The sequence below is a fragment of the Mus caroli genome, chromosome 1, assembly GCF_900094665.2.
Source record: "Mus caroli chromosome 1, CAROLI_EIJ_v1.1, whole genome shotgun sequence".
Taxonomy (NCBI): Eukaryota; Metazoa; Chordata; class Mammalia; order Rodentia; family Muridae; genus Mus; species Mus caroli.
In genome coordinates, this window is record NC_034570.1 from 20,791,918 (window position 1) to 20,806,220 (window position 14,303).

Sequence of the window (14,303 nt, forward strand, 5' to 3'; positions counted from 1 at the left end):
CCAGCATCTGCTGTCACCTGAATTTTTGATCCTAGCCATTCTGACTGGTGTGAGGTGGAATCTCAGGGTTGTTTTGATTTGCATTTCNCTGATGATTAAGAACATTTTTACAAGTGCATCTTAGTCCTTTGATATTCCTCAGTTGAGAATTATTTGTTTAGCTCTGTACCCCATTTAATAATGGGGTCATTTGAATTTTTGGAGTTCAGCTTTTTGAGCTCTTTGTATATATTGGATATTAATCCCCTATCAGATTTAGGATTGGTAAAAATTCTTTCCCAATCTGTTAGTGGCCTTTTTGTCTTATTGACAGTATCTTTTGAAAGGCATATATTCTATTCAGTAAAGTATTCAAGTTTCTTATCATTCACATCAAGTTGCTGATTATTCACAGACATACACAGACAGTTTCAATATAGTTTCACCAAAGAATATAAAATATCATTTATTTTCCTTAGCAGAAAACGTTCATTCAGATTGTTATTACCTTTTACCCCCTTTTTGGCCACAAGACATCTGAAGTAACTTAGAATACACAACCAAAATTTCTGTTAGCAGTTGAGTGAGATAGCAAAGTTTTGGACAATCTGACTTTGATAAAATTTTCAACAATATTTTTAAACAAAAGCACCAATGACATGCATCAGAGGATTCGTCCCACATTATCATCAGAGCGAGTTTGATTTCTCTTTATGGCTCTAGGGTTTCCAAAGACAACCCATAAAATATCAGAAATTTTGCCCCAAATTCTTAATATTACTGACTTTGTCCTCATGAAGAAAACTATTTTAAAAATTTCACCAAGTACTCTAGAATCCTAGAATCCTAACAACATTCCCTTTTAGACTCTCTGATGAGAAACTGTAACATCATAAAATATCTTAGAGATAGATCATATTTAGAATGAATGACACTGAAAAAAATGTTCCAAAAACACACATCTGGCAGTATTATTTGTGAGCTTCATTTGACATTTATTGGGCCCCATTCAACAAAACAAATCAAAGCAAAGCAAAACAAAAAGTTTGGAATACACATGACTCTAAGAATTAACTACCTGCTTTTTACCTTTACCCATCAAAACCTCAGAGTTATCATTGCTCTGATGATGAGCTTAGCCAAACACTGCAATTAATTATAAGAATAATAAAAACACAGAAGATTCACTCATGTTTGCTTAGTGCCATTACTTTCTTTTGTCTGCATGATTCATAAAATATATGGCTAGATATTAGAAATCATTCAGTTTAATAGCTGTATACCTCATAATGTCCATATATATATTACATTACTCCTGTAACACACTTTAGGTCATAAATGGTTTTGTTAAATGACCAGAGACCTTGTTGTTTCCTGTTGCAATACTAACCTGAGTTATTAAGGCATTATGGGAAAACACTTGAGATTTTATAACTCTAAAATATCAGAGCTTAAAAAATATCCCCTTGGAATTTGCATCCCAATATGCCTTACACATTAAATAATTTCATTTGGAAAAGTAACTGATAGTATCGTGATGCCACGGATATATTAATCATGCTGCCCTACAGACTCAAGAGGAAGAATGTCTTCAGAGAAAAACCCTCATCGGATAGTATTACAGTCCAGTTTAATATCAGATAGCTAAAGTTATTTAATGTACTTTGAACATTAATCACAATGTAATATTACAAAACATCAGCCACTTACGATTTTGAGTCATCCCATAACACGCAATATGGATTCAAAGTGCCCTAAAAATAAACAGAGAATAAAATATACCATAAGTCCACATATAAAAATTGATGAATTGTAGGAAATAATAATGAAGGATGACTTGATACTCTTGTATGTTAAAGATATGACACAAAGTATTTTTTCCTGTAAGAACTTTACATTTTCTTTTCCATGAATTTCATAACACATCTTGTGGAATTCCATCAAAGTCATATTTTTATGCCAACTCTAATTGGTATTTAGTTTGTTGAAAAGGAAAGCCAAATGTCCCATGCACTGTATAGATCTGTGTTACTGTGACTTCTATGTCACATTTATTTCTCTGATTATATTTGCTCAATTACTTTTTGAAGACCAAAGTATTGACAACAATTATAATTGAATAAAATTTCCTGCATTTCACATGTGAACAAACCACCACCATGTCATCTACTAATTAGCTTTTCCTAGAGAACAGGATCTTGCTAACTGTCCATTATCAGAGTCCTGTAACAAACAGAACTTTAATCAACAGGTCATACTTTAGTGAGGTTACATGTAATGAAACTCTAAGAAAAGGAGGTGTTGGATTTCATGCATTTGAATAACGATGTGTTGAGTATCTACCATAGCCTTTAGAATAAAAGATAGGTTTTCTACACTGAGTCAATCCAAGTTATTTGCTTTGAATAGTTCTGATACTGGAAAATTCTTAATTCCAGCCCTCCTCCCCCACCCTGAAGCTAACTCAATTCTTTCTGTAAAATATTTACATATTTAAAAGTTCTATCATGCTCCCAAGGTGTTACTTATCCATTAAATATATCCTGTGGTTTAATGTTCTCTTATTCTTCATGATACACACTTCCTGAAACACATCTTAAAAGTCCATTTAGTGAAATCACTCACTTGAGTCCAATCTGTGCATAGCAAAGTGGTACTATTTCTTTTCCAATTTAGAAAACATGTTTATAATAATTCAAATTAAAGATTATATCAGCTAGTTGCTTAATCTCTTCCTAAGGTGGAATGGTGTTACTCACATTGCTTCTTACACACAGAAGTTTATTGGGAGCATTTTAATTTTTATTTTTTTTGGCATCCAACACTTTCATTATTGTTTCTAAGCTTTGAATCATTGCAGGATTAAAATAAAAACATGACTATGTCCTTATCCAACTAAGTCATTGGTAAAAATACTGAAAAGGCCAACACAGTTTAAAAGTATAATTCCTCCATGGGACTCTGTGCTTGTTTTCCAAGTATACTTATGAGGCCCTGAAGTCTATAATTACAGGGTTTATAGGAACTTCCAGAATGTCTAGGAACGAGTCATTGAGGGATGAGTGATATTTATTGGGTCAACTTGTGAATTTAATTAGAACCAAAAATCAGTATCACTAAAATTTATGAAATCCACTAAGCCTCATTTATTTATTATCAATTTTAATAGCTATGTGTTAGTAACTCTATAATGAACAATATCATAATTTTACTCTTAAAACAACATACTCAAGACATCTTACTTCTTATCAAACAAAACAAGCCAGAAACTATGCTTTGAGGAACTACCTAGTATTTCATAAATATGCTTCCTTTTCTGAAAACAACAACAACAACAACTACAACAACAACAAAATACCAAATGGCTACAGTCCTATAGATGGTGAATAAGATACAATGCCTATGGAATGTTTCTATAACACATGAAGAGATACATATATCACAAGGCAGATATTCCTGAGCATAAAACACAGTCTGTGCTAATCAGAGAAGGTCTTATGGAGGGCATAGGTCCTGCTCACATTTCTAAGCCAGGAGTACATCTTCATATTCCTAACAGGGTGCTAAAAGGGTGTATTACATTGATTTTTCCTTCTATCAGATCTAATCTGGTTGTCCTTAGATTCATGAATCTATTAATTTTCTGACAAATCTAGAATAGCCAAAATGTTCTAGCACACAGTTATACTGTATCCATCTAATATTTCATTTCAAGGGGCTCATTATCCTTGGTTTATCACAATTTTGTTGAGGACTTGGAAGTATACATTTCATAAATATTTAAGCCAAGTGTAGGTGAAAATATGCTTTTAGCTATGAATTAAGTTACACCTTTCTATACCACAGGATGCTTTTTATACCCTGGGTTTAAAAAATGTTATGGATATGAATGGTTTGCCTGAATGTATGTTTGTATACTGTGTGTGTGTGTGTGTGTGTGTGTGTGTGTGTGTCCTGCAAAGGCCAGACACAGGCATTGGATCCTATGGAACTGGAGTTACCAAGAGTTGTGAGTCTCCATTTGGGTTCTGGAACTAGAACCTAGGTGCTTTCAGGAAGCAAAAACTGCTGACCCATCTCTTTAGCCTTAGTGCCTGATATTTATAAATTATTTAAATTCATCACTGGTTAAAACAAGAGAAAGTAATACTAGAAAATGAATGCAATCCAATTTTAAATCATTGGATATCCATTTCCTTTTAGTGGTCAATCTTTACATAAAAACAGGAAGATGAGAACACTTCTTTTTCTCTGTTTTTCCTCTGCAAACTCCCTATCCCCTCCTGCCTTCCCCATGCTTCTATGAGGATACTTAGCCACCACCCACCCACCCACTCCTGCCTTACTGTCCTAGCATTCCCTAATCCAATGCTTGGGTATCAGTTCTCCTCAGGACCAAGGGGCTCCCCTCTCACTCATGTCATCCTCTGCTATGTATGCAGCTGGAACCATAGATCCCTCCATCTATACTCTTTGGTTGGTTGTTTAGTCCCTGGGAGCACTGGGAGGCAAGGAGCTAGTTGGTTGAAACTGTTTTTCTTCCTATGTGGTTGCATTTCCCTTCAGCTCCTTCAGTCCTTCCACTAACTCCTCCATTGGGGTCCCCCGTGATGAGAACACTTTTTGTCCTCTTCCTCCCCACTAAAGTTGGTTTCATCCTCTGTCTTTCCTACCCTTATAACTCTTAGATGTTATTTCATGCATCTCTCACTTCCCATCTTATCAAAACTTTAATACCACCCAATGAGAATTAGCATCAGTGTGAAATGTGCCGTCCTACTAGGCATATATAAAATAGGCAGATGCTACTCTGGATAGATCATGGAGTGTAGTTGTCATTGCATAGACTGAGACACCGTGTTCAGTAATTAAACATTAGAAGTTTTGAAAGTACAGAGAGCAGCAAACACGGTTATCTTAATACTTACGTAGGCACAATTACATATGATATAAGGGGGAAAGCATGAAGAAAGCAACAGCAAAAGAACTCTTTTTTTTTTTTGTTAGAAAGGTCTATTAACAAAATCGACATTTATTTTTTAAATTGAGACTGTCATGATTTACCCTTCATTTAAAAGGACAATTTCACCAAACATAGATAGTTTGGCTGACTTTCTCTTTTTTTTTTTTTAATTTTTAATATTTTTATTACATATTTTCCTCAATTACATTTCCAATGCTATCCCAAAAGTCCCCCATAGCGCCCCCCACTTCCCTACCCACCCATTCCCATTCTTTGGGCCCTGGCATTCCCCTATATTGGGGCATATAAAGTTTGCAAGTTCAATGGGCCTCTCTTTCCATTGATGGCCGACTAGGCCATCTTTCGATACATATGCCGCTAGAGACAAGAGCTCCGGGGTTCTGGTTAGTACATCATGTTGTTCCAACAATAGGGTTGCAGATCCCTTTAGCTCCTTGGGTACTTTCTCTAGCTTCTCCATTGGGAGCCCTGTGATACATCCAATAGCTGACTGTGAACATCCACTCCTGTGTTTGCTGGGCCCCAGCATCGTCTCACAAGAGACAGCTATATTTGGGTCCTTTCAGCAAAATCTTGCTAGTGTATGCAATGGTGTCAGCGTTTAGAAGCTGATTATGGGATGGATCCCTGGATACAGCAGTCTCTAAATGGTCCATCCTTTCATCACAGCTACGAACTTTGTCTCTGTAACTCCTTCCCTGGGTGTTTTGTTCCCTATTCTAAGAAGGTGCACAGTGTCCACACTTTGGTCTTCATTCTTCTTGAGTTTCATGCGTTTAGCAAATTGTATCTTATATCTTGGGTATNCTAAGTTTTGGGCTAATATCCACTTATCAATGAATACATATTGTGTGAGTTCTTTTGTGATTGTGTTACTTCACTCAAGATGATGCTCTCCAGGTCCATCCATTTGGCTAGAGAACTCTTAAAGACAACAACATCACCCCCCTCCAAACTGGCTGACTGGTTCTGCCAAGAATGTACTTGTAAATTATTCGTTATAATTTCCAGATTCTTCTGTCAGATTATCAATGATGGAATGGCGAGAGTTACAGAAAGCAGAAAGAAAATGTGATGACAGGAACAAGCAGAATATAAGCAAGCTGGGAAGGAACCTAGAAAAGCTGGCTTTAAATCATTAACTAACTGAAGTCGTCAGGTACAAGCGACAGATGGGCTAAAGACTAATTTACCAACTGGATATATAATTGACAGTTAAATGCACTGAGACTGCATACATTTGAAAAAGTTTAGAAAATATACATTGCTATTGTCAAGTTTTTTTCTTATCAAAACAAACATTATTCTGTCTCTGTCAATGGAAATGGTACAATTCAAATCAACTTAAAAATTCTTGGTTACACACTTTTAAGCCTTTTAAAAAGGCATATGTCTCAAATTTTCTAATTACAAGACAAGTTGGAAAAATGGAGGAAATCACAGGACTGTTGGGAATGGAAAGTAGTTTAGTAATCTGGAGTTTGGTTGAAGCCTAAGAGCACCTGAGAGTCACAAACTCGAGTACAATTAACATTTGTTTGAGGCCTTTCTAGTTTCCTAGGTGTAAACTGAGGTGTACCAGAAATCTCACTGGAAACTTCCTTTATAAAAAATACAAATCCTAAACCGCTTTAGTGACTTCTGGTATAGGAATGAAGGACTCTGTAGAAACCCATTACAGAACAAAATCCATCAGTTTCCCTAAATCTTATATATGTTCATCACTAGAATATTTGAATTATTGTTCTTCCCTTGGAAGACAGTAGTCACACGAGGGCCCTGTTCTTTATCTGAGCATCCTGCTCCTAATACCTTTTCCCAAAATTATGTCAAAAATGTCTTTGACTGGTCCGGCTAGAAACATGGGTCAACTGTTAGAGAAATTACCTCTTGTAGCACCCACACCAGGCAGTTCAAAACCACCTTAATTACAAAGTTTCCATAGCTCCTTTCCAGACACTTTATTTTCTTGTCCATACTAGGAACACACACACACACACACACACACACACACACACACACACACACATAACATATACACACATATACACATATACATACATGTACATACAAGCATGTATGCACATACATGTGCACACATACACACACAAAGAAAAGAAAAAGAAGTATTTAAAATGTCTTTTAATAAACTGAGACTATTCTCTGAGAAGCCCACACCAAATGCTCTCATGTGTCATTATCACTTCCTTACCTACTTGTATTTCAATTTTTATTAAACCTTAACTCTACCTTACACTGGCTAAAACATTCTTTTCTGGGACGATGCTACTGATCCAATTATAACAGCATGAAGGTCCCTAAAGATTAAGGAGACACTTCAGCTAATGGAGGTGATGGAGTGGAGCTATGTCTCAACCCCTGCAGCACTGACAACTATGACAGACATTCTGCATTCTCCTTTAAATTGCCTTTACTATTTCCTTTTAGATTTTCCCTCTGTTTTAACACCAACCAAAATATGTATTTGTCTTGCAGAAGAACACACGATCAGCATGGTCAATGTGTCTCATTTGATTTTATTCTCTCTTTCTCTTCCTGTGTACAGAGGACTTGACATCCTCTTATACAGTGAAATGGTTCTACAGTGGTATTCATAATTGGATTCTTTCCCCCTAATGTAATCCTTTAAGTACATCTAACTCTCAAGGGTGTAGATGAGGCCAGAGGAAGGGGTCAGGGAAGCCTAACACAAACCCTACAAAATTAGGATGTGAGGAAAAAAATCTATTGGCAAAAAGAACAGCTGGAGCCTTATTCCCTCCCTTCTGAGCAAGCACCAAGGCTGGCTGGAACTGGTTGGGGACACTGGCTCAGATGCTGAGGCACTCTGGAGTGTTTGAAGGTAACCTGAGACACTCTGTATTACTAAAAGCTAACACGGGAGCAGGGCGTAGTTTTTAGATGCTGATAACGCATGTGATTATGAAGTTGTATGTAGAAGCTCTATAAGAAAGCCCACACTGGGCAAATGACATGAAAAACATGTACATGTGAAATAAAGAACCCATCTTTTTATAACCTTTTCTTAAGAACACAGGTAAATATGGAAAGACCTGTCTCCAAATATTTGATCTCTGATCTCCACACACGTGCCATGGCATATCCCTGCATAATAATAATTTTTTAATTAATTTATTTTTTACGCTCCATATTTTATTCCCCCCATCCACCCTCCAATTGTTCCACATTAAGAAGTAAAATGGTGGCGCATGCCTTTAATCCCAGCACTCGGGAGGCAGAGGCAGGCGGATTTCTGAGTTCAAGGCCAGCCTGGTCTACGAAGTGAGTGCCAGGACAGCCAGGGCTACACAGAGAAACCCTGTCTCGAAAAACCAAAAAAAAAAAAAAAAAAAATAGAAGTAAAATGGAGACATTTCAAATTTGGTATCTATTCCTCTAGCAATTTGAAGACATACAGTTTTTTATAATTTACTATAGTCAAAATTCTGGGCAATATATCACTGAAATTCTTTTTTTTTCCTGTCTAAATGAAACTTTTGGGGGTAATAGATATGTTAATTAGCATGATTTAATCAGTTTTGATAATACACATGTAACATTCCATCATTTTGCAACCAATAAATGTACAACTAAGTTAAGTGTCGAGTTCTTCTGGCTATTTTTCTCTTTCCATAGTAAGGTTGTCTCTACTTAACAGGGGAAGGCTATTTAAGAAGTTGATAGCAATCTTATTGCCCTTGCTATTATTACTTCTAAAATTAATGAACCAGTAAATTTAGTTTTATAGAAACAAGAAGAATGCCATTTGAAGGTCCAGGTTTATTTTAGTTTCAGAAATATAATTTAATTCTACTAAAATAACCCCTAAAATAAAAATTAAGAAAAGATAAATAAGTATTGGTGGATAGCTAGTCAGACAGTTAACAGGCTTGCAGGCCCCTGAAGATGATCTGACCTCACGTTTTGGTCCCCTCCTCTCATTTCCCTGATAACATACTAACTGATGAAGGAAGATGTGTCATAATCGTTTATCTCAGAATTCATAATGCCATAGGCAAGGCAGGAAGAAGCATCAACAATGCTCACCTAAGGATTTAAAATAACATTCGAAAGGATAGAGGTACCAGGGTTTTGTTGAGACCAATAATGGTCTCATGGGAAAGCTATTTTGTCCTGTAAATCATTACTATTATACAAATTTAGAATTTCTTTAACTTTTAAAATCTATTTAGCCAGCAACGGTGATGCACATGAATGATCCCAGCACTTGAGAGACAGAATCTTTAAGTTTGAGGTTAGCCTGGACTACAGCATGAGTTCCAGGACAGTCAAAACTACACAGAGAATCCCTGTCTCCAATAACAAAATAAAATAAACAACAACAACAACAATAATAATAATATACACATTTTATTCAAAAGAATGAGATCTGATTCATCCACTTGGCCCTGATGGAGACATAAAATTCTAAGTAGCCCCCAATATTAAAAGATTACAGAAGATTGTCAGGGATTACCCTTCAGGAGAACTGATACTGCTGAAGGCATGTTAGCAAATAATGGTCTCCTGATGAAGTGTGACCGTGTACACACAGAAAGCCCTTTCTCACTGCAGGTACTTGCAGAACCTCACTGCTATGATGGCGTGGTTTCGGAGTTCTAACTCCAAAAGCATTATTTTTCTCCCGTTTTATAGCGCCCTTGTTTGGCGCTACTAGCCAAACCCAGAGCCTGGGTGCCTGACACTCATTAGGCTCTTTCTCTTACTCAGTTCATCAACCCCTTGTGTGATGGCAGATTTATCTATACCACAAAGCACTTGACTTCCTCTCTCCCTCCTGTCCATTTTTCTTCTTCAGGCAGATTCTGACATTTAGAGCTTCGTGTACTGCTCTTCTTCCAAACCTGGCTGAGAATGTTTTCTTGAATGGTTTTAAAAGTATCTATCTATCTATCTATCTATCTATCTATCTATCTATCTATCTAATCTATGAGTAAAAATGAGCAAATAGGGGTCTGTGTTCTCCAATTATAACCAGGTTAGCCCTGTGTTCTTTCAGACTTCCAAGGGTTCATAGACATAAATTGCATTTGCTTCTGGAAATCACCTATCAGAAATGGCACAACTTGACACGTTTCAGATCTTCTTGAATCAAAACAGCTCTTGCTGTGGAAACAATGCAAGTATGCAAATGTGGACATAGATAGCTAAAGACATAAAGAAGGGACGCAATGGAAAACGACAGTGACTTCATCCTAACTACCTGAACATTTCCAGTGTTCTAAGTCAGATGCTCCACATAAATTCTGTTACATTGTCTGGTGCCATGGTCACTGAGTTCTTGTCAAGAGAAGCTATTCAACTTACACTGTCCTATCTCTACCTCATTGTCTATATGTAAAATAAAACTTAAATAAAATTTAGCTGGTAGAGAACATACTTAATGTGTAAGAATCTATGCTCAATCTTCAGTATCAAATAACAAGACAAATTAAGCATGCACATATCCACAGCACACACAGCCACAACAAACACACACATACAACACATACATATATACAACACACACACATATAAACACACACACACACACACACAAATCTAGATTTGATTAGTTTAGTCTCACTAGAGGTATAATAAAGTTTAGTCAGCTTCCTGTTGCTGGAGGTCAGAGAACTCAAGAGGAAAACATACTATCATTACTTTCTTAAAGTAATATAATTCCTAACTTCATTCTATATTCTTATCAGTATAGACAAAGAGAAATGCAGCTCTCATCTCCCATCAGTGTAACTCCTACACCTAACCCTCATGAAAAACCTCTGAAGAGGAGAAAAAAAGATTCTAAGAGCCAGAGGAGTAGGAAGTCTATAATTTCTAGCTACGACAGGGAAGCTACAATCATGAAATCTTAATAATATCATTGCTTAAGCAACAACTGAATAATTCTAGTGAGAACTGACATCCCAATGTAGATGAGGAAAGTCTCCCAGGACTCTACTTATAGATGAACGAATGCAAGGGAGAATTAGTCTTCCCCAGAGATAAGACTCCTTATTGGCTATTCCTTGTGGACATTGAATGGTGAATTTATGTATTTATTTGTTTATATGTACATGTGGAAAGTGGTAGTAAAAGAAGAGGTGACTGTCAATTTGGACTAAGTTTGAGTGGGGTGGAGTGACATAGGAAGAGCAGGGCATGTGATTATACTTTAATTAGAAAAAATATATAGTTCAACTAAAGTGAATAGATTGAATATTCTCAACCTGTTCTCCAGGCGATGGTAAGTAATACTCCATATCATTGGATTTTAGTGATATTATAAAGTGAAATTCAGGTTTAACACACTCTCTCTCTCTGTCTCTGTCTCTGTCTCTGTATCTGTCTCTGTATCTCTGTGTATCTCTCTCTGTCTCTCTCTTTCTGTGACAGAAGGAATTTGCCATTTATTTAGAATCTTAAAAGCCTCATTATCATATAAATTATAATGCTATATTTTTATTCATAGAACTTCGAAGACTCAGAATATTTCCATAGACTTAGGAGGTTTCTATTGAAAGCATCATATGGAAGACCAGTTAAACCAAAGGGATGAAAAAGAGAGGGCTGTGCAAGTGATACAAAGGCCAAGTGCAATGAGAAGTGCAAAAAAAAAAAAAAAAAGAAAGAAAGAAAGAAAGAAAAAGAAGAAAAAGAAAAAGAAAAAAAAGAGAGAGAGAAGTGCACTCTTTGCCAATCAAGACCAGCCGTCTTTGATTTACATCATTCTTCTCGGTATGGGGGTGGCTATTTAACTGGAAAGAGTATAAATTTGATGTAGCTTTTGTTGCATGTTTACACTGCACATATTTAACAGATGATGGAGTTTACATAGAATAACAGATTTCTTTTCTAAGTTCAGAGAGATGTCATTAACCTGACGGTTCATTATTTCCTCATGAATATGGTTTGTTACATGGGAAGCAGTAAAATGTAGATCTATAGTCATAACTTTTTATGTGTAGCCTTAAAATAAATTCATTATCTCCATACATATATCTTAGAGTTTCTTGCCCACAGGTGATTCCATCGTTCACAGTAATAACTGAGTACATTTTATTAAGTCTTTCAGCAAACAAAGGGTCTTCTCGGGTTTAAACAGTCTATGTATTTCCTATCATTTAAAAAATCATGTAACTTAAATAGGTAAACAAACACCTAGGTAGATTAGCCTAGGTTTATTTCTGCTTATATTCAAGAATATATGTCTTAGCAAGAATGACATGAGATTGTAGCAGAGATTAGACCAGCAGAGGTGACCCACACAGCTATCATCTACACTGCCCTCAGAGAAGTTGTGCTAAGTTGCTTTGGGGTTGTAACCTAACTACAGATTTCAGGCTTGCTCTTCATCTAGCATCTGGTGCATGCCACCTCTTGCTGTCTAGGTGGTGTTTTCCCAAAACATCCTTTTGTTGTCTTTATTATCCCACCACCATCTTACATTGACCATTCTCCCTGCCAATGATTGCTTTTATCATGTGTTTACCGTGCTAACATAGTAGTCCAGGCCAGATATACTCTACTAGGCAGGTGATTTTCGTACAAAAACATAGTGTGCTTAAGGCTAGTTCATTCTTAATGCTAGTCTCAATGTGTAATAATCACCACCTTCACATTATAACTGTTTGAGGGGATAACTCCAATGCAGGCTCTTTTAGCTTTCTACTGCTGTGGTAACAAATTAACACAAGTGGAGCATCTCAGAACAACACAGATTTAGAATGTCACAGTTTCTGGAGGCCAAAAGTCTAGAACATTCTGTTAGTTTTTTGCTTGTTTGTTTTATTAGTTTCGTTTCTATTAGTATGATAAACACCATGAATAAAAGCATCTTGTGGAAGAGAGAGTTTATTTCATCTCGAGGGTTACAGTTCCTCATGAAGAAAGTCAGAGAAAGAACTGGGTGTAGGGATTTAGATACAGGAACTGAGCACAGGCTATGGTGGAACACGACTTACTGACTTGCTCTTCATGGCTTGATCACCCTGCTTTTGTATACAACCCAGTATCACCTGTTTAGGGGTGGACCATCCTCACTGAGCCGGGCCCTCCCACATCAATCATTAATCAAGAAAATACTGAATCTTGCCTGGAGACAATCTGATGGAGGCATTGTCTTCATTAAGGTCCCTCTTCCCAAATAACTCTAACTTGTGTCAAATTGACAAAACCCAATCAGAACAGGGTTCTGCTTAAGGATGTACATGGTTGAAGTCAAAGTGCTGGTAGGCCTACAGTCCTTTCTAAAGGATGTGGATGAGTCTGCCCATAATTTCTTTCAGTTGTAGAACTGATGTCACACTTCATGGTAGCAACCAAGGATAGTTATTAACTTGAGCCTACATTCATTGGACTGTAGCATGTCTCCTTCACCTTCAATGCTAACAGTGATAAGCTGACATATTCTTAAATTGCTTTCTCCAGCTATAGCTTGGGCAAGTTCTTTATATTCAATAGGTCATTTAATTAAACTCTACCTATTTAGAAGATCTGTAAAAATCCCCCAGTCTTACCATTAATCACATTACAGCCTCCACGATGAACATACATGTACCACACATGTAATATTTAACACACATTTTTGGATATACATGCATGCAAATATCCCATTTGACAGGTAATATAACAGACTCATAGTCTTTAGGAGAGTAGGGGCTGGAGATTTTAAAATGTCCTTTATTCTTCTTACCACACAGATGGTAAATCTGGCCTACTAGCCATTTTTATAAATAAAATTTTGCCAGGATAGCAGCATATCTATTTATAAATTTTATTTATATATCTCTATATAAATATCTATATATTTTTGTGGATGATTTCAAAATATGATAGCATAATTGAGTACATATGACAAAAATAATTAGGTTTCCATGTATGAAATATTTACTCTCTGCTTCTTCACTGAAAAAAATTACTGATCTTTGCTTCAACAATAGGACAATTATTCTAAAATATTTTTGGAAAATATCAAATAGATGCTGGAGATAAAATAAGCCAAGAAATATGAGGATCCTAACTCATGTTGAGCAATTGAGAATATAACCAGAGAAGTAACCAGAGAACAACTCTCATATCACATTTAGCTGTTGGCAGAACATCTGTCTGTGTGTCTAGTTAGCATTTCAAGATGCTCCAGGAAAATAATTAGCAAGAGCTTTAAGCAGGCAAAATAATAGAAATTGCTTCCAAATAGACAAAAGTTAGGATAGAACAACAATTGAAAAAGTACAGCTTGTGAAAATCATGGATCCACAGAGTGCAGCATCAGCTTTAGGAAATGATTTTCAATACTTTATTGTTTTTGATACTCATG

The 14,303-nt window shown here is 36.3% G+C and overlaps 1 protein-coding gene across 4 annotated transcripts in view; it reads right to left on the reverse strand.

Annotated features, from left to right (window-relative positions):
- Adgrb3 (adhesion G protein-coupled receptor B3) overlaps positions 1–14,303 on the reverse strand; it is a 724,234-nt gene that overhangs the window by 311,058 nt on the left and 398,873 nt on the right. For all 4 annotated transcript variants that reach the window (XM_021163961.2, XM_029468423.1, XM_029468446.1 and 1 more), the window contains one exon: positions 1,690–1,733. In XM_021163961.2, coding sequence (XP_021019620.1) covers positions 1,690–1,733 — 44 coding nt within the window. The remainder of the gene's footprint in view (positions 1–1,689; positions 1,734–14,303) is intronic.